Below are 25642 nucleotides of genomic sequence, written 5' to 3' on the forward strand. Positions count from 1 at the left end.
TAGAGAAAAATATGTTCATTTTATTAAGCACAACACAGAGCATGAAGCTGGAGGGCCTGGGAACAGGAAGACTAGGGTGGGATCAGGATGATACACCTGACTTTCTGGGAGAGAAAGGGGAGCAAAGGCAGGTTGAGAATTTCTGGCTGAAAAGAAAGTAGCTTTTGGCATATGTGGCGGGGTTGTGGCCAGGAGGAGAAGTCTTAGGATCCCCAGTCCTGGATTCCTCTTGCCCCATTTTTGGAGCATGGCTCTGCTTTTAAATTGAGGCTGGAGGAGGGGTCTGAGGTGTGGGAGCTAACGCTCCAGGCGAGGATTGGAGTTGTGCAAACTCCAGGTCTGACCTAGGAGCTTCCTGGCATTCATGCGGGGGCAGGAAGCTGCAGGAGCCTGGTCTGGCTACTGGCTCAGAGGCCAGCAAGGAAAGAGCAAGCATGAGTAGGGCGGGGACTCACAGCAGAAACTTTGTATGGCTTTGCTTGGGCCTGGCCTGCCCATGAAGCTTTTCACGAGAAACACAGACCCAGGTGAGCACTATCTATGTACACAGTGCAGAGCCCGCACAGGCTAGGGTGTGGGGCGCACAGCAGGCAGGTCAGGAGATGCTGCTCCTCCTGCTGCAGCTGGGGCCTCAGGCCTTGGGCCCCTCCCCTGGCCTCCAGGTGTCTGCTGCTTCTGCCAGCCAAATCTGCTCCTGCCAGGCCTGCTCCGCTGGCTCCCCTCCTCCCTCTGCAGGTGGAGGCCAGGGCTGGAAGGTCGAAGAGCTGAACGCGTCTCCTGCAAAGGAAGAGGTCGGGAGGGGATGGGTTTTGTTCCTGGGAAGAAGCTGTCCCTGTGCCCGACCCCAGGCCTGCTGGCCTCACCTGAAACCACAGTGACATGGGAGCTGGCTCCGAGGATCACATGATGAGGCAGACGCCAGTCTGTCCCGCCCGACAGTGGGAACTGCCTCCAGCTTTCACCGGCACCATGACCTCGGACTTGAAGTTCCTGTAGAGGGGACAAGTGGCAGGAAAAAGCGTGGGGGGTTTACACTCTATTGGTGGCATCCATCCTGCTGTCCCCTGAGGAGGTGGCAGCACAAGTCCCTGCAGAGGAGACATGGGGCAAGAAGGGACCCCCACTTCCTGCCTCCCCCCAAACATGGAGGCTCTGGAAACTCGATATCAAATGTCCACGAACATGCATGCCCTGGTTTCCTGTAGGCTCCCCCCGGAGGCAGGCTGAGTTGCAAATGTGCTTCCATCAGCACATTGTACAGATGAGCAAACTGGAAGCATTCACTGATGTGTCAGTGGTCTCACAGCTGGAGACAGTGGAGGCAGGACTGCACACATGTCCGTGGCCCCCAAGCCAGAGCTCTTCCCACCCACCCTTCCAGGTGCCTGAGGAGAGAGAGCTGTCTGTCAAGTTTTTGAGTTTTGTTCCCGAGTTTCCCACCCAGGTTGAGGCGGGCTTGGACTCTAGCTGCTGTAAATACGTACTGCTTTTTGTTGGCCTTTCTGAAGAGGGTGGGCTCGGAGCAGTAGGAGGACTTCCCTTTGCTCCCGACGCTCAGGCAGCTGGAGCAGCAGTCGCAGGGCCCGGTGGCCAGTGGCCCCTGCTGCATGGGCACCAGGCTACTGCTGATGTGCAGGGAGCCGTTGACCAGGCAGTTGAGGGATCTGCCACTGGGGGCTGCTGGCCTTGGGTCATGCTGGCAAGGTGGCCAGGCTGGTGCAGGGAGGGATGTGCTTGGGTCTGGGCTGGGGGCCTCAGTGACCGTAATTTCAGGGGAGGTGGACCTGTTGGCTTCACAGGCTGGGGATGCAGGTGGCCTGTTGTCGGCCTCAGGGCGGCCAGGACTGTGCAGGTTCATGTGGAGCTTCCGCATGTGGTGTACCACGGCCGCCGCGTTGAAGGCTTGCTGGGGAGGCACTGCGTGTCAGAGGGCCACACCCTGGCACTCCCTATCCTGGGTTCTGTTTTGGGTACTGGGAATTCAGCCTGGTGCCTTCGCCCTGAATCCCTTCCCCACCCCCACCTCTTTATTAAATCTTGAGATAGGCTTCTTAAGTTGCCCAGGGTGGCCTGGAACTCACAGTCCTCGTGCCTCAGCCTCCAGAGTGGCTGGGATCACAAGTATGCACCACCACACCAGGCTCCCTGTGGCCTCTTGAAAGCAGCATACCCCTCCTCACTTGAGAGAAAGTGCGAGGAGTCCTGCTGCCAGCTAGGGTGCTCTGAGGGAAGCCCTTCATCACCCTACCCCAGCCTGAAGGCCCGGGGCAGCCTGCCCAGCCCCCCAGAGCACAGCTCACCCTCCACTTGCTCCTGGCAAAGTTCTTCTGTATCTGAAGGCTGACGGACGGGTAGATGTCCCGGTGTAGGGCTGTGTTTCCGTCAATCCTGCAGATGAAGAAAGAGACCTTGGCTACCGGCAGGCACTGTGCGTCAGGTCAGGTCAGAGCTGGGTGGAATGCTCCGGGAGAAGCGGGGCTCCAGGAGGGAAGAGCTGGGCCAGGCTTCCTCCTTCCCCCTGGGCAGGTCACAGAGGTCTTATGCTTCCACAAGAGTGAAGTTGGCAAATACGGGCTGGGGAGCAAATCTACTTGTTTGTTTTTCAAATAAGCTTTCATTGGAATGCAGCTGTTTGTGATCCATTCGGTCTGAGGCTGCTTTTGTGCTTTAGCATCAGGGCCGAGTAGTTGCTACGAGATGGCGTGGGCAGCAAAGCCACGCCATGTGACCCTTTTCCAAAAACTGGGCTGAGCCCATATTCCAGGGCATGGGTGTCACCACCATCCTCTCCCTCAAACTTTGCCCAGAAGCCAGCTCCTCTAGAGCCTCCTCAGTGAGGTCCGTGGACACCGCTGACCTTTCCCCTCCCTGGAGCCCCGACACATCTGGCTCCAAGTGTCCCTCAGATACTTGCCATGGGCACCACTGGAAAATCCACTAAGGACCCAGAGAAGTGGGCGGCAGGGCCCTACAGTCTGGGTGTGTGGGGCTGTTCCATGCCATGGATGAGAGAAATTTATGGGAACGCATCAATTAACAAAGAGAGAGGGGGAGGTCTGCATGGACTATAGGAGGCAGGGGCTTCGGGGAAGGGATCTGGATCCTAAAGGAGGCAACACAGAAGGCAAGAGGCTGGGCGTCCTCATGGTGAAAAGGGTGTGATCCAAGGTGTGGTGAGGAGAGAGTTTGGTGTATGGAGCACAGGGAGGGAAGCGCAGCCCTTGGTCTCTGGGAACAGAGAAGGTATGTGGGAAATCCTGCGAAATGCACTGGCAGTGAAGGGCAGGCCAGAGTGGGGGAAGCTGGAGAGAGAGAATACAGTGGACCCTTGACTTAGGAACTCAATTTGTTCCTGAGGGCTGGTTGCAGCTCAAGTTGTCCACTGGAGGCTCAGGCTCCTCTACACAGCCTTCAGAGTCTCTCTCCTGTATCCAGGCAGATCTCAGACTTCCTAGAGAGACACTGACCCAGGATTCTCAGTTAACCCCATACAGGGAAGGATGTTGGAATGTTCCTTCCAGAACTCTTTAAGGGTTAAATCTGTAAGCACAAGCGGCCTGCGTTTGGGTCATAACTCAAGATTTTGGTCAAAAGTTAAAACTAAAATTCCAGTCATAACCCAGGTTATTTATATGTCAGGCCAGTTGTGACCCAAGCATCCACTGCATTGCTGTAATAGGAAGCAAGCAGCAATTGCCAATTCTTGAACAGGGCAGCAGCATGATAAAAATGTGTTTTAAGATTTTATTCACCCGTTTAACTGATTAGCTGCTTTGTGATTGCTCTTAAGTCCCTTCACATGGAACGGGTTTTGATCTTAGAGTGAAATGACATTCAGAGCAGGAGAAAGTCTCCTGGAGTCACCAGGACCGAGCACTGTACCAGGTAGGGGCAGATGCCGGCCTTGAAGGACAGCCCTCTGTGGCGTCTGCCTCACTTCACCCTTGGCCCGGTGCTCGAGTGTGTGCTCCCTGGTGCTGTCCCGGTCAGGGGCGCAGGACCAGCGGGCTGCATGGCACTGTCATTGGAGCGAGTGAGTCATGGTGGCTCTGGCAGCCATGAGGTGAGACTTGGGGTCTGCCTGTTCCTCACTCACCAGGGGTGCCTCAGGGCCTTCTCACAGGTGTACCGCTCACTCGGGTCCTTCTCCAGCAAGTGGCAGATAAAATCTTTGGCTAAGGGGAACAATGGGAGACACGACAGCTAAGACCAGCTTTCATGACTGATGGAAATTCACTTCGGGGCTGGTGGGTGGCAGTGAATGCATCTTTAGCTAATCTTCCAAAGAGGCAATTTTAAGAGTTTTAAAAAGAGAGGAAAAAAAAAATCCAAACCACCTAACAACCCACCATAAGCCACCCAAGAAGAGAGGCTGCAAGCAGCCTCCCCCACACCGTTCTGCAGGAACCTCACTGCTCACGAGGCGCCCATGTGCCTGCATACCACATGTACATGCGTTTGCACCCGCGAACGGCCGGCACCGCACATGGGCGTGCATGTGAGTGCGCTAGTTCTGGCTCCGATCTGCGATCTGCACTTGATAGCCCAACGTGCTGCCTCACGCCTCCCCCCTCAGGGAGCTCTGTGCAGGCGTCTAACCTTGAGGTTTGCAGCTCCCACCTGGAGCTCTCCTGCCCCTCACTCTGCCTTCCTGGCCTCTCCTCCCCTGCCCCCTGCCCCCAGGCATACTGTGATTCAGTCTCTGGAAAACAAATGTGAACCTTAGATGCCAATGATTCTGCCACCTTTGAACCAGGTGACGGTGTCCCTACTGGCAGCTTGTTTGGTTGGCTCCCCAGGGACTCTGAAGAGCCAGGACTGTCACCCTTTGCTTTTGACAGCCTTGGCTTGAGCCTGTTATCTTGTCCTTCACATGCACCACCTTACCTGACTCGGAAATGTCATCCCAGAAAGGAGACTCAAACTCATAGTAGCCTTCTTTGATCTTCTCAAAGAGCTTAGACTCGGTCTCTTCATAGAAAGGCGGGTACCCACACAGCCTGCGGTAGACAGGAAGAGGCAGTGCTGAGCCTTTCTCCTCCCACTCCAACTGTGCATGCGGGCAGGCGCCAAGGTCCTGGCCAGCAGTGTGGCCAGGAGGTGGCACAGGTCCCTGAGGAGGCATAAGAGCTGGCAGCTGAACAAGCTTCCCTTGAAGGCCCTGTGTGCACTGTTCCCCAAACCCTTACCACCTCTGACTCTCAGATGCTCTGTACAAATTATCTTTAAGAAAGATAGTAGAAATCTGGGTGCAATGGTGCACACCTCTAATTCTAGCACTCTGGGAGGCTGAGGCAAGAGGATCTCAAGTTCCAGCCCAATCTGGGCAATTCAGTGACTTAGAGACCTTATCTGAAAATATAAAATAAAGACCTGGGGGTGCAGCTCAGTGTGAAGGCCCTGGGTTCAACGTCATGAGCAATTTATTTACGTGGCTTCGCTCGCTGGTCCACTCTTTGGCACCAGAGACTGACTCCAAGTGGACAGTCCGAGCAGTGCTGAACAAATGCAAGCATGGGAGCAATTATCCTCCATAAACCAAGGGAGCTGAGAACCGAGTCCACACTGGCCAGAGTCTACTGGAAGATTATTTTTTCCAAAGCAGAATTTGCTACACATGGGTGGGATGTGGGGAAGAGGTGATGAATGGTTCGGAGCGGGCCAGGCTGGGAACCACCGAGCAGCCTAACCCACTGCACCGAGCCCTGGTTGTGCCCTGGGCTGAAGTCACAGGGCAGGAAGCTGAGACAGGGGCAGGGGTCTCCAGGTTCCAAGCCTGGCCTGGCTCTCCCTTCCCTCTGCTGGGCCTCAGTGCATCTGTGTGTGGCAGGTAGGCATGCTGGCAGGGAGGCCTGGGTGGCTGCATGGGGCTCAGGTGGAGCCCTGCTCCGATCTGGGGAAGAGCAGGACGAGAGAAGCTTTGGAGCCGTGAGCACGAGTGTGCGTGTGTGCGTGTGTGTGTGTGCATGTGCCGAGGCAGGGCTGGGGAGGAAGGAGCAAGCAGGCTCTGGGGTTTCCGAGGCACAGAGGCAATGCTGACTTCCACTCACAATATGTAGGTGATGACGCCGATGGACCAGCAGTCCACAGCCTTGCTGTAGGGCTTCTGAGCCAGCACTTCCGGAGCTGTGGCAGACAAACGACAGTCAGGGCTGGGAGCAAAAGGAGAGGACTGGGGGCGGGGGGCTGCAGGTTGAGAAGAGCCTAAGGACAGGGACCAAGAGGACAGGGGTGGAGCAAGAGGAGCAAGAGGACAGGGGTGGCCCTTGGCACGGTGGCATTTCTATGGGACTGGGACTGCCCAAGGGCTAAATCTTCCTGTGAGAGAGACTGACTTTGCCGTGGAAGACACTGCCATCAGACTGGGGCCCTCCAGTGCTGAGCCCCCTCCAGGACTAAGCACTCTGGCCCATCTCCCCACTCAGACAGGGAAAGGGTTGTATCTTTCCCTTCAGACTAGGGGAGCTCCAGGTAGGAGTGGGCACAGGCAGGAACTTTCCCCCAGACTCAACTGAAGCTTAGTCGGTCACCGCCTCGACTGGCTGCCTGGGCTGGCAGCCCTGGGCAGTAGATGATGCCTCTGTGTTCCCCTGATACCCAGCTGTGCACCCACTGCAGCCCTCTTCCAGTGAGTCTTTGCCCACCCTTTCAGAAAACAAACAGGTTCCCTCCGAGTCGGGGCTCTGCCTCACACTCCCCAACTCCTAGCAGGCAGTGCCTGGCCAGGAGGAAAGGGGCAGGCGGATGTCCTCATGTTCAGCTTGCTGCCCGGCCCAGGAACCCCTCATGGCTCCTTTTCTGCTCCCACCTTGCCAGGAACCCACAGAGCTACTTGGGCAGGATGCCCGCCTCTGCCAGCTCTCTGGGTGCTTCTTTAGGGGGACACATGGAGTCTGTGTCTAGGCCCAAACTCACAGCCTGAGCAGCCCACAGCTGGGGGCTGAGTTCTCTAGAGTGGGCGGAGTAGGGAGAGTGCTCAACCCCGACACACTCTCCTGAGAGAGGATCTAGGTCTGGGACTCTGTCCTCTGGAGAGACCAAGGCAGAGCCTGTGGGAGACGGTGGAGTTGTAGGTGGGGGCGGTGGAGGGGTGGTCTGTCTTTAGATGCAGGCTCTGAGAGCAGGACAGGGAGGCGTCCCGAGAACGCTGGACTGGCTGGCCCTAAGCTTCCAAGGTGAACACTGTGCCTGGATGACCCTGGACCCCGAACCTGTCTCCTCACGGTCGCCCTCCCTGGGAGTGCAGTCACCTTTTCTCCTGCTCCTGGACTCACCCACATAGCCTGGGGTCCCGCAGGCCGTGGACATGACACCACTCTGCTCCATCTTGGACAGTCCGAAGTCTGTGATCATGATCTTCGAGTTCTCCTCAGGGGTGAGGTACAGCAGGTTCTCAGGCTGCAGGAAGGGAGAGCCCATCCGTGCCTGCAGTGAGTTCTCTTCCTCCCCTTGACACAGAGCTTTCAGGATGCCGAGCCCTGGGCTCCACTCAGCTCCACTCGTCCCCACGCCTCCCTCCAGCACCCCCGAGCTCTGTGACTTGTGCGTGGTCTTGACTTGCCTCAGCCTTGTGACCCCTCCCCATGTCACAGCTACTTCTGGACTATCTGGTTTTTGAGGGAATCAACCCTTCCTTGACGGCCTCTGGTCTCATCAAAGCCTGTGGCAATGCCAGGGGCCATATATACCCTTGATGGGCGTTTGTTGCATTTGACTTTGACTGTGGCTGGGTTCAGGAATGGGGGAATTATTTTGGTACCCCGATGGGGTAAGGCATACTGAAAGGCTCAGGAAAGGCTAAGGTGTGAATTAACAATGCATGTTCAGCCACCCCAGGCTCATTTAAGGAGTCTGAGGGCAGAGGAGGCCTGGGAGCCAACTGGTGTGATCCTCACTGTCTTCAGAGCTTGGATTTCTCACAGTCCCTGCAGCCTCCTAAGGATCATGACCTGTTTGCCAATGAGCATCCCTGCCCTGCACCTTTAAGTCTCTGTGGACGATGCCGTTCTCGTGGAGGTATTTCACTGCTGACAAGACCTGCCGGATCACCAGACTGGCATCCTTCTCTGTGTAGACACCTCGCTCTAGGATCCGGTCGAAGAGCTCCCCACCGGAAACACTGTGGGCACAGGAACGTGGTTCTCAGTTCAGGTTGCAGACATGCACTTGTGTTTGCTTTTTGCAGCCATGGGGGACAAGTGGCCTGGCCAGGCAGGTGCCAGGGACTGTGGCTGGAAGGGGGACCACACCAGCTTCCAAGTGCCTCCTCCAGGGCCTGGGATGGTATGACAGAGGAGCTCTATCTTGGGACCAAGCAGGATTTATCTCAGGACACTTTTTTAAAATGCAAATGCCTTGGTCTGGGGCTGCCTCAGGAGCTAGTAATCCCTGGAGACAGGGAGAGAGGGGAAGGTGACACCTGTCTGGGCACAGTAGAAAAGAGAAGCATAACAGTGAGGCTAACTGTGTTTCATCAGGGTTTCTTCCATACGTGTGGAGAGCTGGGCTCCTAAAGCTGCAATCACAGCTGGGCATGCAGGGGTGCTGTGGGACTCACATGCATGGCGTCTCACGATCAGCCAAGTTTAAAGACCAAGACCGACCTTAGCTCTTAACTAGCAGCTATGACATCTGCCTGGACATTTCTCAGTCAGTACTAGAACATCAGAGTGTCAGAGAACTCACTACCTCCTCTGATGGGCTGTTTCATCTGCATCATATTTCTATGTTTCGTGTTGAACCTGATGCCCTGTGGTGGCTTCCAGCAGAACGAGAGAAACCTCCTTACACAAATCTTTTCAAGTTCGCTCTCCCAAGGCCTGGCCTTTCTTCCCTGGGATGATCTCCACACTGTTTGCATGTGGGCCTCTCGTAGTTCTGACCCCGCCCACTGTCCCCTGGCCTTAAATGTGGCTGCACACACAAGACAGCCCCAGGCAGCGACAAAGGCAGGGGTCTCTCCGGCCGAGTGTACACCGTCCGCTCCCTTTGTTTCTGCCTGTGGGCGTGCAGCTGTGCTATGGGAGCTGGAGGTCCCTGGGGAAGATTCTCTTTGTCCACAGCTCCAAACTTGAAGTCCCGAGCGTAAGTGGCCTGGGTTCCAGCATGGTGCTTTTAGAGGCTTAGTGGCTCCTGAGTGATACCTAAGTCTCCCACTTCCTCGCCTCCTGTTAGCCCGCGGAACCACTGTGCTAATTCTGTGGAACTGGTCACCTGCAGATGCCACATGGTCCCAGATCACTTAGTGCCGCTCTGGGCCCTCCCTACCTCACTCTCATGGCTGCCGCTCTCTCCCTTCCCCTGGCCTTGGGGAGCCAGGAGCTCATCAGCTGCGCATACCTGAGTTAACCTGTGACAGGTCTGAGGAATCAGCCCATCAGCTGAGACCTGTGGCATCTAGCCATGCTGAGATGGCAGAGCAGTGCGTGCACATGGCGTGTGTGCCTGTTCTGTACAACTAGCACACGCGTGTCTTCACACCCAAGGCTGAGCTCTCAGGAGTGCTGACCAACCCACAGAGCAGTCAAAACCAGGTAGAACCCTTAGTATGACTGCGACATCGACACAGAGACCCTTCTAATGAAGCCTCACTCCTGTCCTGCAGATGAACACATGCAACCAGAGCCCGCTTTTAACTTTGAGAAAGCCTTTCTTTTACTGAATTGAAATCTGTCTACATGTGGCTTCTACTCCTATAGTACTTTCCCCTGGAATGATGCTAATACATTTACTATCTAGGTGATGGACATGGGCAGTCAAGACAGACCCAGGTGATGGTGCCAGGAAAGGGTACTGGGGCTCATGCTATGCCTGGCATTGCCCTTGCAGTTGCTGGGGAGTGGGCACACCCCAGCAAGGGAAAGTGGGACAGCTATTTGTCAATCTGTAAGAAATATTTAACAACTAGTAAGCCTATACTGGTGGGTAGCAACTTTGTAATCAGCCTCAGTGTTACCTCTCTGGCCATACACAGTATCCCTGTGGCCAGAATGTATTGATCCTAAATGGACTCAGCATTTTGGAGTTGCTCGAACTAATTGTTGATTTTTATCTGTTCTCACCCTTCCCTCACTGCTGACAAAACTCTGGGCCTGGCAGGCCTCTGGGAGGAAATGGGTCCGTTTTCACTTACAGCTGCATGACCAGGTAGTAGTGAGTGGTGCTTTCATAGATGTCCTCCAGCGTCACAATGTTCTCGTGCTTGATCCTGTGGAGAAGTAAGTGTCACAGTGAGAGAACGCAGAGCCAGTCCCACAGCTTCTGTGGACACTTTCGATGGTCATATTTAGGACGACTGAGTTTCTGGGGAGCCTGATTAATGAGCAGGCTGTTGCCAGAGCATCCCAGAAAGAGGTCCCCAGTTGTGGAATGAATAACTGATCATCTTGCTTTCAGGAAGCATTTCATGTTACTCTAAGAATTTCATTAGACTTCAGAAAGCTAAAAGAGCTGAGGAAGGGCCGGGTCTGTAGCTCAGTGAGACAGCCTGTCTTGGGTGTGAGGAGGCCCTGGCTTTGAGCTCCAGCACCACAGAAAGAACAAACAAACAAAGAAACGACTGAGGGAGGTGAAGGGATTACCCAACACTGGGTAAATCTAAAGAAATGGTCATGCAGCTCTCTTGCGGAAACACGGCATGAAGAAATTTACCAGAACATGGGAGTTTAGTTAGCTGAGCTCCATCTTGGGTAACCGTGAAGAAAGTGCTGAAAACGTACAATTCTAGGATATTGTGAAGAACAAGGAAGACTCTCATTTTATGTGGGATAATTTAAATCAGCAGCTCTTACTAGGAGGGGCTCCTTTGTTCCCTACGGAAAATTTGGCAAGATTTTTGATGGTCACTCCTGGAGCCTGGGGGATGCTGCTGGAGGCAGAAATGCAGCCAGATGCTCAGCAACACACAGGAAAAACACCACAAAGAACGAGGCAGCCCAGAGTGTCACCCATGCTGTGGTCAGGAACCCCTGCCTGAGGTCACACTTACATCACCCTCAGATACTGAGCTGAGTGCAATAATCATATTAGCGGAAGGGCCTGGCTTCCTGGGCAGCCGTTCTGTGGAGGAAGAATTTCACTAGGAAGTTTACTCATGGTTCTGCAGCACGGGGGTTAAGAATTTAGACTGAGTCATCTGGTTCTGGGTTCAGATCCAGTTCAGGCACTTATTCATTGGGAATCTTGAGTTGGTTTTCTCAAATCTTCGGAAGTCCCCTCATTTTCCTCAAAAGGAAAGTACATCTCTCTCACAGGGCTTGATCAGGATTAGAAGAGACAATGCTCTGCAAACGCTTCCTACAGGGCCTGGGGAATTGCCAGCACATTATAGGAGCTGTTCAATTTCAGATACTTTAAAAATCATGGACTGTTGCTGTGGTTGCTTGGTCAAATCAACTATCCTCATGGGCCATGCATGCCAACATGAATCTATTAATTATTCATCCACTGAACAAATATCCGCTGAATATAGCATGGTTTTTGCTCTCAGTGACTCTACAGTCCCTCTCTCCACCCTAATCTCTCTGTCTTCGGTAGCCTACTAGACACCTCCCTACAAAGACATGTGGATTCCTGTATTCTGTATATTTCAACCAATTTCTTCCATTCCCTCCAAATCTACTCTTTTTGTTCTCCTTCCTAAGAAATGGTATCATGTCCCACTTATTGGGTGTGTGCTCAGTCTCAGGAGAATTTTGAATGCATTTCCCTTCTATATTCTCTCTGGTCAACCCCAAACCCAACCACTTCTCTCTGAAATGCTTCTTGGGATAGTTGTCTGGGCTCCATACAATCCTGCCACTACCTTTGCTTGTTTCTTCACCCCATGCCTAGATTATGGTGAACGTCTTGTAACAGGTCTCCCACCCACTCGGCTGGTCTCCTCTCACCTACCTCTACCATGCCTAAGCGGAATGGTTCTGAAATGCCTGTCCAATTCTGAGTCCTCTTTAAAACCCTTTGATGACTTCTCTTTGCCCATAGGAAAGAACCAACATCCTCTGGGCTGGCATCTTTGTAACCAGGGCCTTTTCATGTTTCAGATCTGTGGTACTTGCTCTGAGTTCAGGGGCTTCCAGTACCCACTTTCCCCTAACGGTATCTACACTTCCACAATGCCCCCCTCCTCCACGCAGTGCTTCCTGCTGTTCCTCACATCAGCTGGAGCTGGGGCTTACAAGGCTTGCAGCCTCCACCTGGGTAATGTGTACTCCCAAGGGGGAGAACTTCTCCTCATCCTCACGGCCCTGACCCTGTCAGTGCTCTGAGCAGACCTGTGGTGCAGCCGGAGAGTCTAAAGGGCTCTTTGTAAGAGCCTTGCTGCCAACCGTGAGGGTTTGTTAGTGTAGTCTCTACTCTGCTGGTCGGGTGCTAAAGCTACATTTGCTTTGGACAAAACCGAGGCTAATTTCCAAGTCTTACACTGCCTCCTTCTTATTGATTCTTCCTGACGGCCATTTGACTTCTGTTCCTTTGAGTTAATTACACTGTAGCCCACATGCATGACCTGGCTGTGCCTCCAGTGGGTTCTCCGCTCAATTTGCTGGGAAATACTTCAGCCAGGACAGCTGTCTGACTAAACTTAGCTGACTGACCAGCTCAGCCTAGGGAGCAGTGACCAGGCATGACCTCTAGCTGAGGATCTCTGGAAGGTCAATTGCGAAGGACGTGACCCACCCTGAGACCCACTCACTTCTTCAGCACGGCGATCTCATTCTCCAGGCTGCTGTCCCGGAAGGCAGGTGACTTCTTGATGCACTTCAGGGCAAAGAGCTTTCCAGTCACCCTCTGCTTCACCAGGAACACTTCTGAGAAAGCTCCTCTGGGGGAAGATGCCAAGGATGGAACTTAGCTCTGGTGGGGTAGGGAACATTCTGGAAGCGGGATGACTGGGTGGATAAAGGAAGATGTAGCTGATAAGGACTTTCCCTTGGGATTGTGGTAGGGCCCATCCAACACGCCAGGGTGCTCTTTCCTTCACAGAGCCTATGGGAAGGAAGAGATCTGGCCTGGAATCAGGGGTGAGGCAAGTGCTTTGTCTGCTCGTATAGTTTCGTGACAACTCCCAAATACTTTGCTTCAGTGTAGAGGTCTCTCCATCAAAGAGAGGCTGCTGCAGAGTCCACTCCAACGTGGTGTGGTGTGGCCTGCTGGAATGGCAGGGGCAGAGGCATCGGGGAGAGGCTCAGCTGCAGCTTGTGAGTTTTGGATGGTGATAACCAACCTGAACCAACTTTCAGAACATAAGGGGACCCAGCATCCTCATTTATGCATGGGACCCGCAAGGCCCAAGAACAGAGCCCAGAAGCTTCTGGGGCACGCTGTCTGAGGACAGAGCAGGTGGAGCCTAGCAGAATAGCATGTGCTGAATCTCCATGTGCAGCCTCTGCACATGTTCATCTCAGCTTAGACTTTGCTTTCCTAATCTATGCAATAAAAATTGAGCTATGTGGCCTCAAAGATTCCTTCCAGCCATGGCATACTAGAACCCACTGCCAGAGAACCCATGGAGAATCAGGCTGTGCCTGATTCTCCATGTCAGAACCCTAGCTCTTTGGGTGACAAATCACTTAGCTTGTACGTGTTCAGTTTCCTCATCTAAAACATGGTATAATGATCATCTCTGATTTGTAAGGTTGATTGTTTAGAATGAAGATCCAAAACATGGAAAGAGCTTAAAAGTGTTCCTGACCCCTATTAAAACCAAGTGCACCAGACGCTTCCATTGTAGTTATTGCTGCTGGGATTCCCATGGGAGAATAGCTAGTGTGCAAGGGAAGACAGAAGGGATGAAGGGGAGCTGTCCTCTCCCCCTGCCTTCTAGGGTCTTCTAGGATGAGGGTGAAGGGTGATCAAGTCTTTGTGAAAGTTTTAATATCCACATTAGGTAACACATGTCTTCTTTGGGGTCTGGGTTGCCCCGTGACCCCCAGAGGATGCACTTAAAGCAGAGTTCAACGGAGCCTTCAGCGCTCTGTCTCCACATCCAACCTTCTGCGCATCCCTTCCAGCAAGATCTCCGGGTACCTACTGAGTCTTAGACACTGGAGGTGAAAAGGTGAGTGAGTTCCCATTCTGAAGGGGCCTACAGATTGGGGAGCAGCACAGGCAAGTGGGCAGTGAGGATTCGGTTGGAAAGCAGCCACCAGATGTTCCCTGAGTGCCGAGGAGCTGCTGGGACCTCTGTGTCGGGCACTGGCATGAGTACTTATTTGGTTTAGAACCCAGTATGACACACAGACATGGAGAGAAGAATATGAGACTACAGGAAACAGGTGCTCACTACAGTGTCCATCGGGCAGAGGCTGCACACCACCCAATGCCAGAAGACGCCACTCACCTTGAAGACCCATGTCCTGTATGTATTCATGTGATAACTATTACAATTTCCCACTCCCCAGCAGACAGAATGCTAGGTAGGGGGCATGTTTGCCATAACCCTTACAAAGTGACCATTTGGGATAGCCAAGGGACACAACACATGGCTCTGACTTAAAAATATCTTTGAGCTCAGTTTTAAGGGATGAATGAGTTAGGCAGTGAAAACAGGAGTTGGAGATGTTCCAGCGGGAGTGGGAGGAGTCAGGAGGAAAAGTGTAAAGGTGGACCAGCAGGTGGGGAGGGGCAGCCTGGCTTGTGAAGCATGAGGTAGGCATAACCGAAGATGGTTGTGGGTGGGGATCAGCTCCTGGGCCAGGTTGCACATGGAAAGCACTCAGCATCTATTTGAGGGATGGATGGAGGGGAAGTTTGAGTTAGGATTAGTTGTGTGTTCATCTCAGCTTAGACTTTGCTTTCCTAATCTATGCAATAAAAATTGAGCTATGTGGCCTCAAAGATTCCTTCCAGCCATGGCATACTAGAACCCACTGCCAGAGTTCTTCCTGCCTACCCCAACACTGGCTGGTCCACTGATCTCAAAGCTGACACCTTCTTGGGCCTTTTGGAGAATGACATCAAATTAGGGCCTTCAGTTTGCCCAGATGTGAGTATGCCATTCACAGTGCACTGTGTATGAAGGGCACCACCGAGAGTTGTGCAGTTACGGCAATTTGAGGAGGTGTTATTGTTCTTCTGCCCACGTTAGCCACACAGTGTGTGTGTGGTGGGCAGGGAGTGCAGGCGGCAGATTAGAGGGCCTCACACTACCATTGCCAAGGTGGGGAGCAGAGAACTAGTTTTGAATGGTCAAGGCGACATGGATCAGACCGCAAGACAGGCAGGGCCTGCAGAGCCAGCAGTGCTTGCTTCAGGAGGACTTGTCTGCACCTCCTTCTCCTGTTCTCCCCAGCTGCTTCTCTCCAGCGCACCCCACTTTGGTAACATGACACCTGCAGTGGGGGGTGCCTGTCTCCCTCCTGAGCACAGCGGTGGGGTGCAAAGGCAGTGGCCTGGAGAGGTGCCTCCTCTTAGCCTCATCCAGTGCTGACTGCGGGGCAGATGCAGCTTGGCCACTGTCCCCAAATCAGTGCTGAGTTGAGAGCTCCACTGAGAGTGCTTTCCACACAGCAGGTCTGGCGCCGGGTGCACTCCCCAGCCCCCTGCCTGTATCTTGGCTGCTCTGGTGATCGGGTTCATAGATACAGAACTGAGGGTGTGGAGGGCCAACTGCGTAATGAGATGTTAGGTGGCGGGAATATTGGTGTTCATTGTAGTTTTACTGTCTCAGCTTTTCTTTATGTACTACCATTGTCAAGCTAGAGCGTGGAGGGACAGATCTTCCCATGACCCCGCCGCCCTTCTAATTTACACATGTACGCAGTGGACTTTGCGGAACATTGTGAGGAGGATGTGTCTGGCTCAGCAAAGTTGGTGGCAGGCATCTAAGTGACAATGGACACTCTCTTGTCAGCCTGGGCTTCCTTCTGCCTACTTTCCTTGATTTGGGGTATGCTTAGCAAACCACCTCTGATTCACTCATGAGCCTGTCTCTCCTGCTGAAATCCTCTCTCCAGCCACTCTGTCTTGGCAGAGGCCTCTTGATGGGCGGCCAGCATGCTGATGACCAGCGCTCTGGCTCCTGTGTATGTAGAACCTGCCAACCTCCTGTGTCTGTGGGTGGGTGGAGAGCAGAGGTCTCTTCCCATCAAGCTCAGCTCCCGTCTGTCTGCAGCGAGGTCACTGCCTCCTGGCCAGGGCTGTGTGGAGCTGCACTGAGCCAGAGCTGGCAGAAGAAAAGCTTGCCTGTGGACAGCCCGCACCCCACTCCTCTCCACCCAGGCCCGACGTGTGCCGACTAATTAGCTGACCAGCTGGGGCTGGCAGCCTGCGTCAGAGAGCAGAGACGCAGACTCCTGGGGGAGAGGCCTGGCTACTAGGAAAGGCAGCTCCAGACAGGCCATCTTGGGTCTGCCAGCCACATAATCCCTGTCAAAGGGCTGCCGCAGACATGGAAGGCTGTAGGAATTCAGATTCACGGCTGAAAGACCGAAGTACACCCGTCTACAGCAGTAAATGGGGCTGACCTGGTCACAGAGTCTCCGAGTCTCCAGAAGTGCCCCCCAGTTCCGCTCCTTTGTGATCAGGGCAAGAATCCTGGAAGCAGGGGGGCCACAGTGATGGCACAGGAGGGCACAGAGCCTGAGGACAGGGCTGGCTTCCCTGTGGGCTCATGTCTCCCTAACCCCGTCCACCACCCTGCAGGCCATGAAACTCTCCCCCGTCCCCTAAAGCTCTTGGGGCTGAGTTGCCTCAGCCTCAGCCAGTTTGTGTAGCACAGCCCATGGCCAGGCCAGCCCGGCATAGGCCTCAAAGCCCCAGGACTTACGAGCCCAGCACTTCCATGAAGATGAAGGTCTTCCGGATGTTGGTGGTCTGTTTCTTCCAGGAGCTGCAGTCATCTTCTTCCTTTCGCCCCATCGCCTCCAGAGTTGAAGCTGCTGGGGTCGCTTGGTTGGAGGGAGAGATGGAGGAAGGAGGAGAAAGACAGAGGTCTGATCAACAAATTTCAATTTCTCCAGGAATAGAACAGATTGCAAAAGAATCTAAAACACGTTGTTTATGGAAAGGCCAAAAGCAGGGATCGAGAGCAAAACCTGGACAATTGGCAAAAATAAGGCTTTTGCCTATTCTAAACTGTGTGCTGGCATGTGTGTGTGAGTGCGCATGCGTGTGTGCGTGTGCATGCGTGTGTGTGTGTGTGTGTGTGTGTGTGTGTGTGTGTGCGTGGTGTGAATGGGGATCAAACTGAGCTACATCCCAGTCCTTTTCATTTTACTTCCATTTTTATTTTATTTTGTTTTGTTCTGAGACTGGGTCTTGCTAGATTGCCCGGGCTGGGCTCCAACCTGTCATCCTTCTGCCTCAGCCTTCCAGTGTTGGAAGTACAGGTATACGGCACCACCCCAAGTCCTGTTTGCTTTTCAAAATACCTACAACACATTTCTTTGACTGTCTGCAACCCTGCATCGTGCCGCTTGCTCAAGGAGTCAGAGCCCTGCAGTGGAAACCCCACCTGCAGCCAGCGCGTTAGGGAAGGGTGGCGGTGCACATGTGCGCAGGCTCACGTGGGAACACTGCAAGCCCGACACCCGCCCCCCCCCGTGACACCAAACCATCCCCACAGTGCTTACTCAGACCTCCGAGCTGGCTGGCCTCCCTTCTGGCACCATAGCACTGCCTCTGGCCCCTTTGCCCTTTGTCCTCTGCCCTACGTGTGATGGCTTCAATGAATGAGTTTCCTCTGCAGCTCCTACAGCGCCTCACGCAGTGCAGGCGAGCAGCGCTTACCAGAACCTGAAGTGAATTGTGTCCTAACTCTGTGTCAGAGTTCTGGGTTACCCTTGTCTTGTTATTTATTTATTTAGTGGCACAGGGTATGAAACCACGGCCTTTGCAGTGAGGTACATCTCCAGCCCTTTTTCATATTTTATTTTGAGACATTAAGGGTCTCACTGAGTTTCTAAATTGCCCATGTTGGGCTTGAACTTGTGTTCTCCTGCCTCAGCTTCCCAGAGTGTTGGGCTTACGGATGGGCCAGCATGGAGTCTCCATCTTCTTCAATAGTCAGCCTGTGTTTCTTGGTACCTGGGCCACGCCCAGGGCTGGATGTGATTTGGGACAACTTCTTGGGGCTGCTGGATAAAGAGGACAGGCAGTGAGCACACTGGCACGTATGTGTGCGCTGTTGGAAGTGTGGACAGGGGAGACGCAAGCAAGGCAGGGCCAGGGGGCCTCTGCACGGGTCAGCACAGGCTGGCAGGGCAGTCTGTGAGCGCCAAGCAAACAGAGAGTGTGTGAAGGCATGTCCCACCGAAGGAATATGTCGCCAGCTCGCAGCTCTGGGTGGCCTCTGAGAGGCCAACTGCTGCATGACATGGTGCAGGGCAGACATCTAGGGCATGGCTGCCAGGGGCTTAGCTCAGGTGGCCGTGCAGGGCAGGAGGAAGGGTGGGATGCACTGGACGGTGGCCCTAGGGGCAGTGGGAGGGGCCTGGGATGTGGCCTGCAGTTCTGGGAGACATCTGGGGTGAGTGGGCCTCCGGGGTCCTGAGCGCTGCATTGGAGGGAGGCTTGGCTATCCTGTCCTGGCCACCTGCTGCAGCAGCCGTTCAGAGCTCCCGGTTGGTGCTCATGGTGGCCTCTTGAGTGACAGCTTCTGTGCCCAGGATCCCTGAGGCCTTCCAAGGCCCCCAAACACCAGGGAAGTGTGTGCCTCCGTGGCTTGGCATCTGGGAGAGCGCAGGCGCGGTGTCAGGCAGAGCTGAAACTCCTGCGGGTGGGTGGGTGCTCTCAGGCGGCAGGAGATACGCTTGGCCGGGCCACCCTGCAGACTTCGCGCCCCAACTCTGGCTGCTTCTACTTCTCAGGGTGCTGGGCACAGGGAGCGCGTGCGTCCGCAGCCCACAGCCAAGCCCAGGCTTCAGCCTTTCGAGGTGTGGAGGGGCTGGTTGAGCTGGTCCAGGCCTGCGGACAGCGTCTTCCCAGGAGGGCACACCACAGCTGGGTGCTGCCCAGAGCGCGGGGTCAGGGCACGCGCTGGACAACTCTCTCGCGTCTCTCCTCGAGGGGCTCGCGTCCGCACGATCCCCTTGCGGGCGAGGACCCGGCGCGCTGGCGCCCCCTGCTGGAGCTCCGCGGAACGACGCAGCTCTCGGCGGCCCCACTGCTTTCGCAGATCTGTACTAGCTGTTCCTTCTGCCCAGACTCTCTTAAATAGCTTTAAAAACATAGTATTCTTAGCCGAGGCGAGGCCGTAGCAAACATCTTTCCCGCACCCCCTCCCATACCGAGTCCTACACACTTAGTTTCATCATGAGTGCAGTGTGGAAGCCCTAGAGCCCTGATCGGAACACCAGAGCTGCCAACAGCTTTTCCCCCAGGACCTGCGGTTGAATCCAGGGCCTTTGCCAGGATCTACATCCCCAGCCCTTTCTTATATTTTATTTTTGAGACAGAGTCTCGCTGAGGGACTGTGTTGCCTAAGGTCAGGTCAAATTTGGGCTCTTCCTGCCTCAGCTTCCCAGCTGGTCTCATCAGCAGCCCCTCGCTGGTGTGGAGAGTTCTAGGTGGCTCAGAGAGGGCGACCCTGTCCCCTGGATGCATCCTGCTTCTTTCCACGAAAGCCCTCTCTGCCTTCCTCTGGGACTTCTGGGATCTCAGTCTTTTCACGGAGGAAAGCAAACTCTGAGAAGCCTAAAGCTGCAGTACGGCTCTCCTTGGCTTCAGAAATACTCTCTGCCTTTCACTCTGTCCTGTGACAACTTCCACTGGGCTGTAGGGCTTGGGAGCGCCTGCTGCAGACCTCTCAGAGGTGGGCTGGTGCTCAGGCAGAGCGTGGAGTGCTGTGCACGGCAGAGAACGGCTCAGGCCTTCACTCCTCAGCATGCGAGATGCTCACGAAGGTGCCGGAGTGGGCTCATCCCTGGGACCGTCTCGGGTTGTCATGGCAGCTCTCCTTCCCTCAACAAGCATTGACTGAGCTCGTCCTGTTACCCCCTGGCCTAAGCCCTGACCCTCCCGTGACACAGCTTGCCTGTGGGAGTGCTTTCAGTCAGACTGGAAAGACCAAGTGCAGGTGTGTGGATATAAGCGAGCAGCTCGGCAGTTGGCAGACAGGACAAGCCCAGGCCACTCACTCTGACTTCCCAGTGTCGTCCCCGTGTCTGACACACCTGCGGCTCAGCCCACGTTAGAAGAGGATGAGGTCGGTCAGGGCGGCTTCGCAGGGGCGCTGGGCTTCAGCTGGGTCAGGAGGGTGGGCGGATGCTTTCCTTACAGTGCTCTGGAAGGAACTGGTCACAAGGACACCTGAGCGGTGGGGCTCCTCTGTGAGTCCTCGCCAGGAGCCTCTGCCCACGGCACGGCCCAGCGGGCGGGATGGCCGCAGAGCATACAATCTTCTTGCCATCATCATCCCGTTAAGGACCTGGGTGTGATCAGCCCTTGGTCAGCAAAACGTCCTCGGGATGCATGAAAATCCATGCCTGACCACTCTCCCTAAGTCGGCCCGTCCACCCCAGGCAAGCCGACCCCTTCCTGTGTAGCACACTTGCCACTGTGCAGTCGCCCTGCTGGCTTGCGGAGGCCAGTGCCCTCCCTCCGAAGCAGCTCCACACGGTGAGGACTCAGCCTGTCTCGCTGCCCTTGGACCCGGTGTGTTGCCTGCTCCTGCTTAGTGCTCCATCGCACCACTTGGGAGTCTTCCTGGCCTCTTGGGGAACCGTGGCTGGGCAGGGAGCTGCAGAGGGGATCGCGCTCCCTAGAGGGCAGGCAGTGTGGCTTTGGGTGGTGCTTCCGAAGGCCAGCGCTCTCGGTCCTTCTAGAGACCGCTGGTCCTGGTGGCAGCCAGCCTGGATGCAGACGGGGTGCTGGTGAGGGGTGGGTGGGCCGGGCCCATGAGGCAGGCAACCCCCGCGGGTTCCATCCACACGCTTCTCTCTCCTCTTCTGCTTGGTGCACTGGTCTCAGGAGCAGCCTGGGTCCCAGACAGCTCCCAGCAGACCAGCCATGTCCACCAGGGCCTCTGTGTTGCCGTCACGGAATTCAATTCACCTGGCCGGCCAGCCTGGACCTTCTCTCTGGCCCCTCACTCCTGCCCCTTCTGCAGTGTGGCCTCCTTACCAAACATTCCTCCCCAAGTCACAGCCACCGGGAGCCTGTGCTGAGGATTCATTGCAGGAACTGGGGTTACCTTCCTATCACAGCATGCTGACTTCTTACAAGTACCACCAGTCCAAGGCATTCAGTCCAGTCCAGTCCAGAGTACTCACAGGAGGCCAACAGCAGCCCTGAATCAGCACGGAGAGCACCCTGGGTGGCAGCCCTGCACTCCTACACCACCAGATAGCATCTCAGTCCTGCCCACGGGGGGCACCTTTGCAATTCTCCCCATTAGGGCTCTGAGCAAGGAGGTGCCAGTCCCTGGGGCTTAAGGCTGGCATCCTGTCTCCCAACCTCACCTGGCTCAGTGACCACCTCTGAAGAGTCAGGCCACCTAGGACTCTTTCACACTCTGCTCCCGGGGCCAGGGCTTCCCCTGCTCAGGGCCAACGACTCTGCAGATCTGCAGCTCTGGAGAGGGCTGTGAGTGGGGCCAGCTTTAACAGCAGTGTGCTCTGCTTCCTGGACGGGTTCACAGAGCCCTGGAGATTTGGACCTCGTAGATGCCAAGGGGGTAAGTGGCAAACGTGGTGGAGTTTTTTTGCCCTGGATCCAGTTTCCTGAGTTCTGGCCACACTGGACTGCGAGCACACTAGAAGGAAGCCAGGCTCTGGCCCCAGTTTTGCTTTGGCACCAAGGGTCACTCCATGTCTCTGAATTTCCATCTTTCCTCTTTGTGAGAAGAGGAGATGGCCTAGATTAGCATTCCTTGAGGTTTGCTGGATTATAACTCCGGGAGCACTCTCTGAGGGCCGGGGTGCGTTTTCTGTCTCTCTGGAATTTCTTAGAGATTTATGACCTGCAGTCACTTATTGAAGTCTCTGAAGACTGTTAAAGACTCCTTGCTCCTTAACCTGGAATTTCCCAGTTTTAGTAGATGGTGAAACTTTCCTTTTTCAACACCGGTTAGCAGCTGGGGTTCCTCAGAGCACCCCTTGGGGAAATGCAGACTGGGTCATCTCCAGTGCTTTGGGGCTCATTGTCTGGAGGAATGTGAAGACGGCCACTGTCAGTCACAGTCCTGCCCTCCCCAGGGTGTCATGGGACATGCTGGGTCCGTGAGGCTGTCAGAACCCTTCCCAGCTGATGGGATGCAACACACCGGCCCATGGTGGCCAGAACCAGGCCCTGGCCAGCACACTCCCCGAGCCGGGCTGGAGGGGAGCTCCAGGGACCTGCCCTCCCTTTCCCAACTGCCCGCTAGTCCTCCATTCCAGAGCCTCGGTTATTTCTGCTCACAGAACGACTGAGGAAGAAGGTTTTTCAGTTGCCTCCTGCAGTTTATTTTAGGTGCAAACCCACACTGGAGTTTAAGACGTCATTCCTGCTGCAGTAACAGGCTGGAACTCATGTGTTCTTCAGGTTTATTGTGTGCCCACCACAGGGGAAAGAAAAGCATTTTCTAGAGTGCAGTGGTGGCTGAGGCACCAACACACAGGAGTCAGGGAGAGAGCGGTGATTCCGGTCCTTTCAGCCATACCGAGCCTCAGTTTCCTCATCTGCCAAATGGGAATGATGAGCCCTCTCTACCTCTCTATCCCTTTGGAGATCGAAAGCATCAAAGAGTTTGAGGCCTCCACAGAGCCATGTGGGTGCCCGTGTGACAAACACATGAACTAAACATCAAGCACCGGTGAAAGAGCAGGGGAATCAACAGCAGTGTAAGCCAGGAGGCACAGGCAGGAGAATGACTGCTGTCCCCCCAGCAGGACCCAGGTCCTACACGCCTCTGAATGGGTGAGGTCCATCTCACAGAGATCCTGCAGTGTTGAAAGACATATTATTTTCCTACATCGCAGCCCTGAGTTCAAGGAACCAGGGCTGTGTCTCACATGGGAGGCTCCGTGGGCTTCCTCGCGGGGGTGGACTGGTCTCCCTGGGCACCTTGTAAGGAGCTGCTGAGGGTAATGCTGAGCCGAGGTCGAGCCTGACCTGTGCATAAGATGTCTGTCCTGCATGGTGTCAGGCTCGGTCCCATTACAGATCCCAGTCATGCACTGCACCGAGGCCTGGGAGAGCAGAGTCGTGTGGGAAGGAGGGCGGAGGAAGGACAGCCCGAGCTCGGGATGGAGCTCCGAGTGCCCAGCTTCTTCTGGTGACCTGGGCGTGATGCTCTAGGGCAGAGCCCCCGCACAGCCCTGGCCCCCTGGCTGTCGTGCTGGCCGCCCTCGGCCTGGCCCCTCCTGCTGACCATGGCTGCACGCCTGCAGGTGAAGCACCAGGCACAAAGCTGGTGCAGACTCGGCGGCTGCCCCTCTCATTCATGCTGCAGCTCATTCACTCCACTGCCAGGCCTGGCAGCCTGTGGCTGGGCGCGTCACTGCACGCACTCCGCTCAGCCTGTGGCGATTTATTTCTGGCCGGGTGTGCGTGCGTATGGGGGAGAGGGAGCGAGGGAGGTGCTTGCGTTTCAGAGGGGGATGCTTCTCCCTTCCAGCCTGGCTGTGTTGTGGCTACAGACCAGCAGCACCAGGGTGGGGCCCTTGCTAGGCATTCGCATGTCCGATGAGCCTCCCTGCCACCCTTCAAGATAAAGCCATTGTCTACTGGAGGTTCCGAGGAAATGTGCCCAGCCAAGCAGGCAGGAAGAGACTAGGTGAGGGGGTAGCCCCAGTCCCTCCAACTCCGACCCTGGTCTCTGTCCCTGGCGTAACCTGTTGCCTCTCTCTTGGCAGTGGCTGCTGGGAAGTCACTACCTCCACCTGCCTTCCTGTCATACTGCCCTGCAACCTGACATCTGACTGGCTCCCCCAGCACACGGCCAGGCTGAGTTCTCAGAACATGCAGAAGGTCCAGTGATAAGGCTGGGGGCCCCATGCCCACTGCCTTATCTTCTCTGGGTTCCTGTTCAAATCTTTCCTTACTTGGACCTCAGACTTTTCCCAAAGTTTTTGCCCCATCTTTACATACCCTCCCACCCACATACACACACACACACACACACACACACACACACACACACGTAAGCACACAGACACATGCACACACACGGTAGCCATCTGCATCATCATGCAAAGGTCACTGAAATGCGGAAGACCTGGGTTCAGGTCCTGTCACCCTCAAACAGACACCACTGGGGTCCAGTTTTGCAAGCCCAGACTATTAGCTTAACCCTCAAGCCTCTGTGGCCTCCTCTGCACGAAGGGGGATGCAGCCAGTGCCCCTCCCCCGCCGACGGACTGTCCTTAAAAGGATGAATGAACAGCATGCTGCACACTGTAAGTTGTGAATCAGGTATTACGAAGCACTTTGTGTCATGGCCCGTTTCCAATATGGGTCTCATTGCCGGCCTTGGTGAAGTTCGGGCAGTGGAATGCCAGGGGTCTCGTTCTGTCTCTGGCACCTGACCTTGCCCACCCTGAACCTGCACCACTCTCCTCAGTCTTCCCAGAGATTTTCCTTACCACCAGGCTATCTGGTTCCTGAGCCAGAGGCCAGCTGGGCACACACTGCAGCCAGACAGCTCCGGCGGGCAGCCACCTCCAGGAGCCTGGGAGTTGTTGTTGGTGTGTGTGTGTGTGTGTGTGTGTGTGTGTGTGTGTGTGTGAAAGTTACTTGGAGAGAAGGGGCCACAGTGCAGACAGCGGTGGTGCTGGTGAACTCAGACCTCCTTGTGGCATCTTTACCAGAGAACTAGCTGGGGAAGTTTAAAGACTCCAGGGAGGGAGATGCTCCCTGGGGATGGGAAGGCGCTATATTTTGGCTGACAGCAGTCGCGTGCTGTGCATCTCCATGGGTAGCCAGGGACAGGAACCCTGTGGCAAGAGCGTCAGGGTCGTGCAGAGCCATGGGCTGTTTACAAATCTCCTTTTGCCCGCTGCTGCTGCCAGCCTTCCCAGTGCCCCAGACTTTGGGCAGAGAGGGCATCTCCCTGCCTGACAGATGGGGTCAGGCGGCTGGGAGGAAAAGGGCAAGCAGGAGAGGAAGGCGAGGGAGCTGCAGACACCCACCCAGGACGCTCGGCCCCTCCCCTGCACAGGCACAGACGGACAGCTGCTCGCTGTCAGACATTGCCGAGGGAGGCCATGCCAGACCCCTTTCAGCTACAACTTACCCTTGAGACCAAGACAGTCGGCAGCTCGGGAAAGTGCTTCTTCAAACCTACTCTCTGACAGGAGTGCCTCTCACTAGGGAAGGAAAACCCGCCTCGGAGAAGAGAAGTGAATTTGCCTTACCCAGGGATCCGGAAGAATCAAGAATCCAAGAAGCAAGCTCCAGGTGCTCCCTCTCCTGCTCCTACAGGTCTGTGAGGATTAGCTGCTCCAATGCGTTAACAATACGCCCAGTTAAAGGGGAGGAATGCAGGGGTTTTCTTCCTCAGGACCGTAACCAGGCAGCCTTAAAGGGGAGTAAGAGTAGCTAGGGTGGCTTGCATGGCTCCTTCCTTTCCTCTGCACTGCTTTCTTTCCCTCCCAATGAGCAGAATCAGAAAAACGCTTGCTCCAGAGGGGCCCTTTGATACCTGAGGGATGTGTGCATCCGTTTGTGCATGTGTGGCCGTGTGCACATTGTATGTAATTGTGTTTCCTTTGATGTGTGGGAT

The 25642-nt window shown here is 55.1% G+C and overlaps 1 protein-coding gene across 1 annotated transcript; it reads right to left on the reverse strand.

The window, feature by feature from the left end:
• On the reverse strand, nt 1-25365 carry Camk1g (calcium/calmodulin-dependent protein kinase IG). The gene is made up of 13 exons (XM_005404544.1): nt 25275-25365; nt 16766-16886; nt 12692-12820; nt 10133-10207; nt 7981-8119; nt 7275-7398; nt 6051-6126; nt 4888-5000; nt 4097-4175; nt 2301-2388; nt 1485-1906; nt 864-990; nt 1-777 (listed from the first exon to the last, which is right to left on the reverse strand). The coding sequence occupies exons 2-12, from the start codon at nt 16855-16857 to the stop codon at nt 900-902; spliced, it is 1428 nt and encodes a 475-aa protein (XP_005404601.1). The 5' UTR covers nt 16858-16886; nt 25275-25365; the 3' UTR covers nt 1-777; nt 864-899.
• Nucleotides 25366-25642: the final 277 nt, after the last annotated feature.

This window comes from Chinchilla lanigera, unplaced genomic scaffold (genome assembly GCF_000276665.1).
Source record: "Chinchilla lanigera isolate Chin_1 unplaced genomic scaffold, ChiLan1.0 scaffold00088, whole genome shotgun sequence".
Taxonomy (NCBI): Eukaryota; Metazoa; Chordata; class Mammalia; order Rodentia; family Chinchillidae; genus Chinchilla; species Chinchilla lanigera.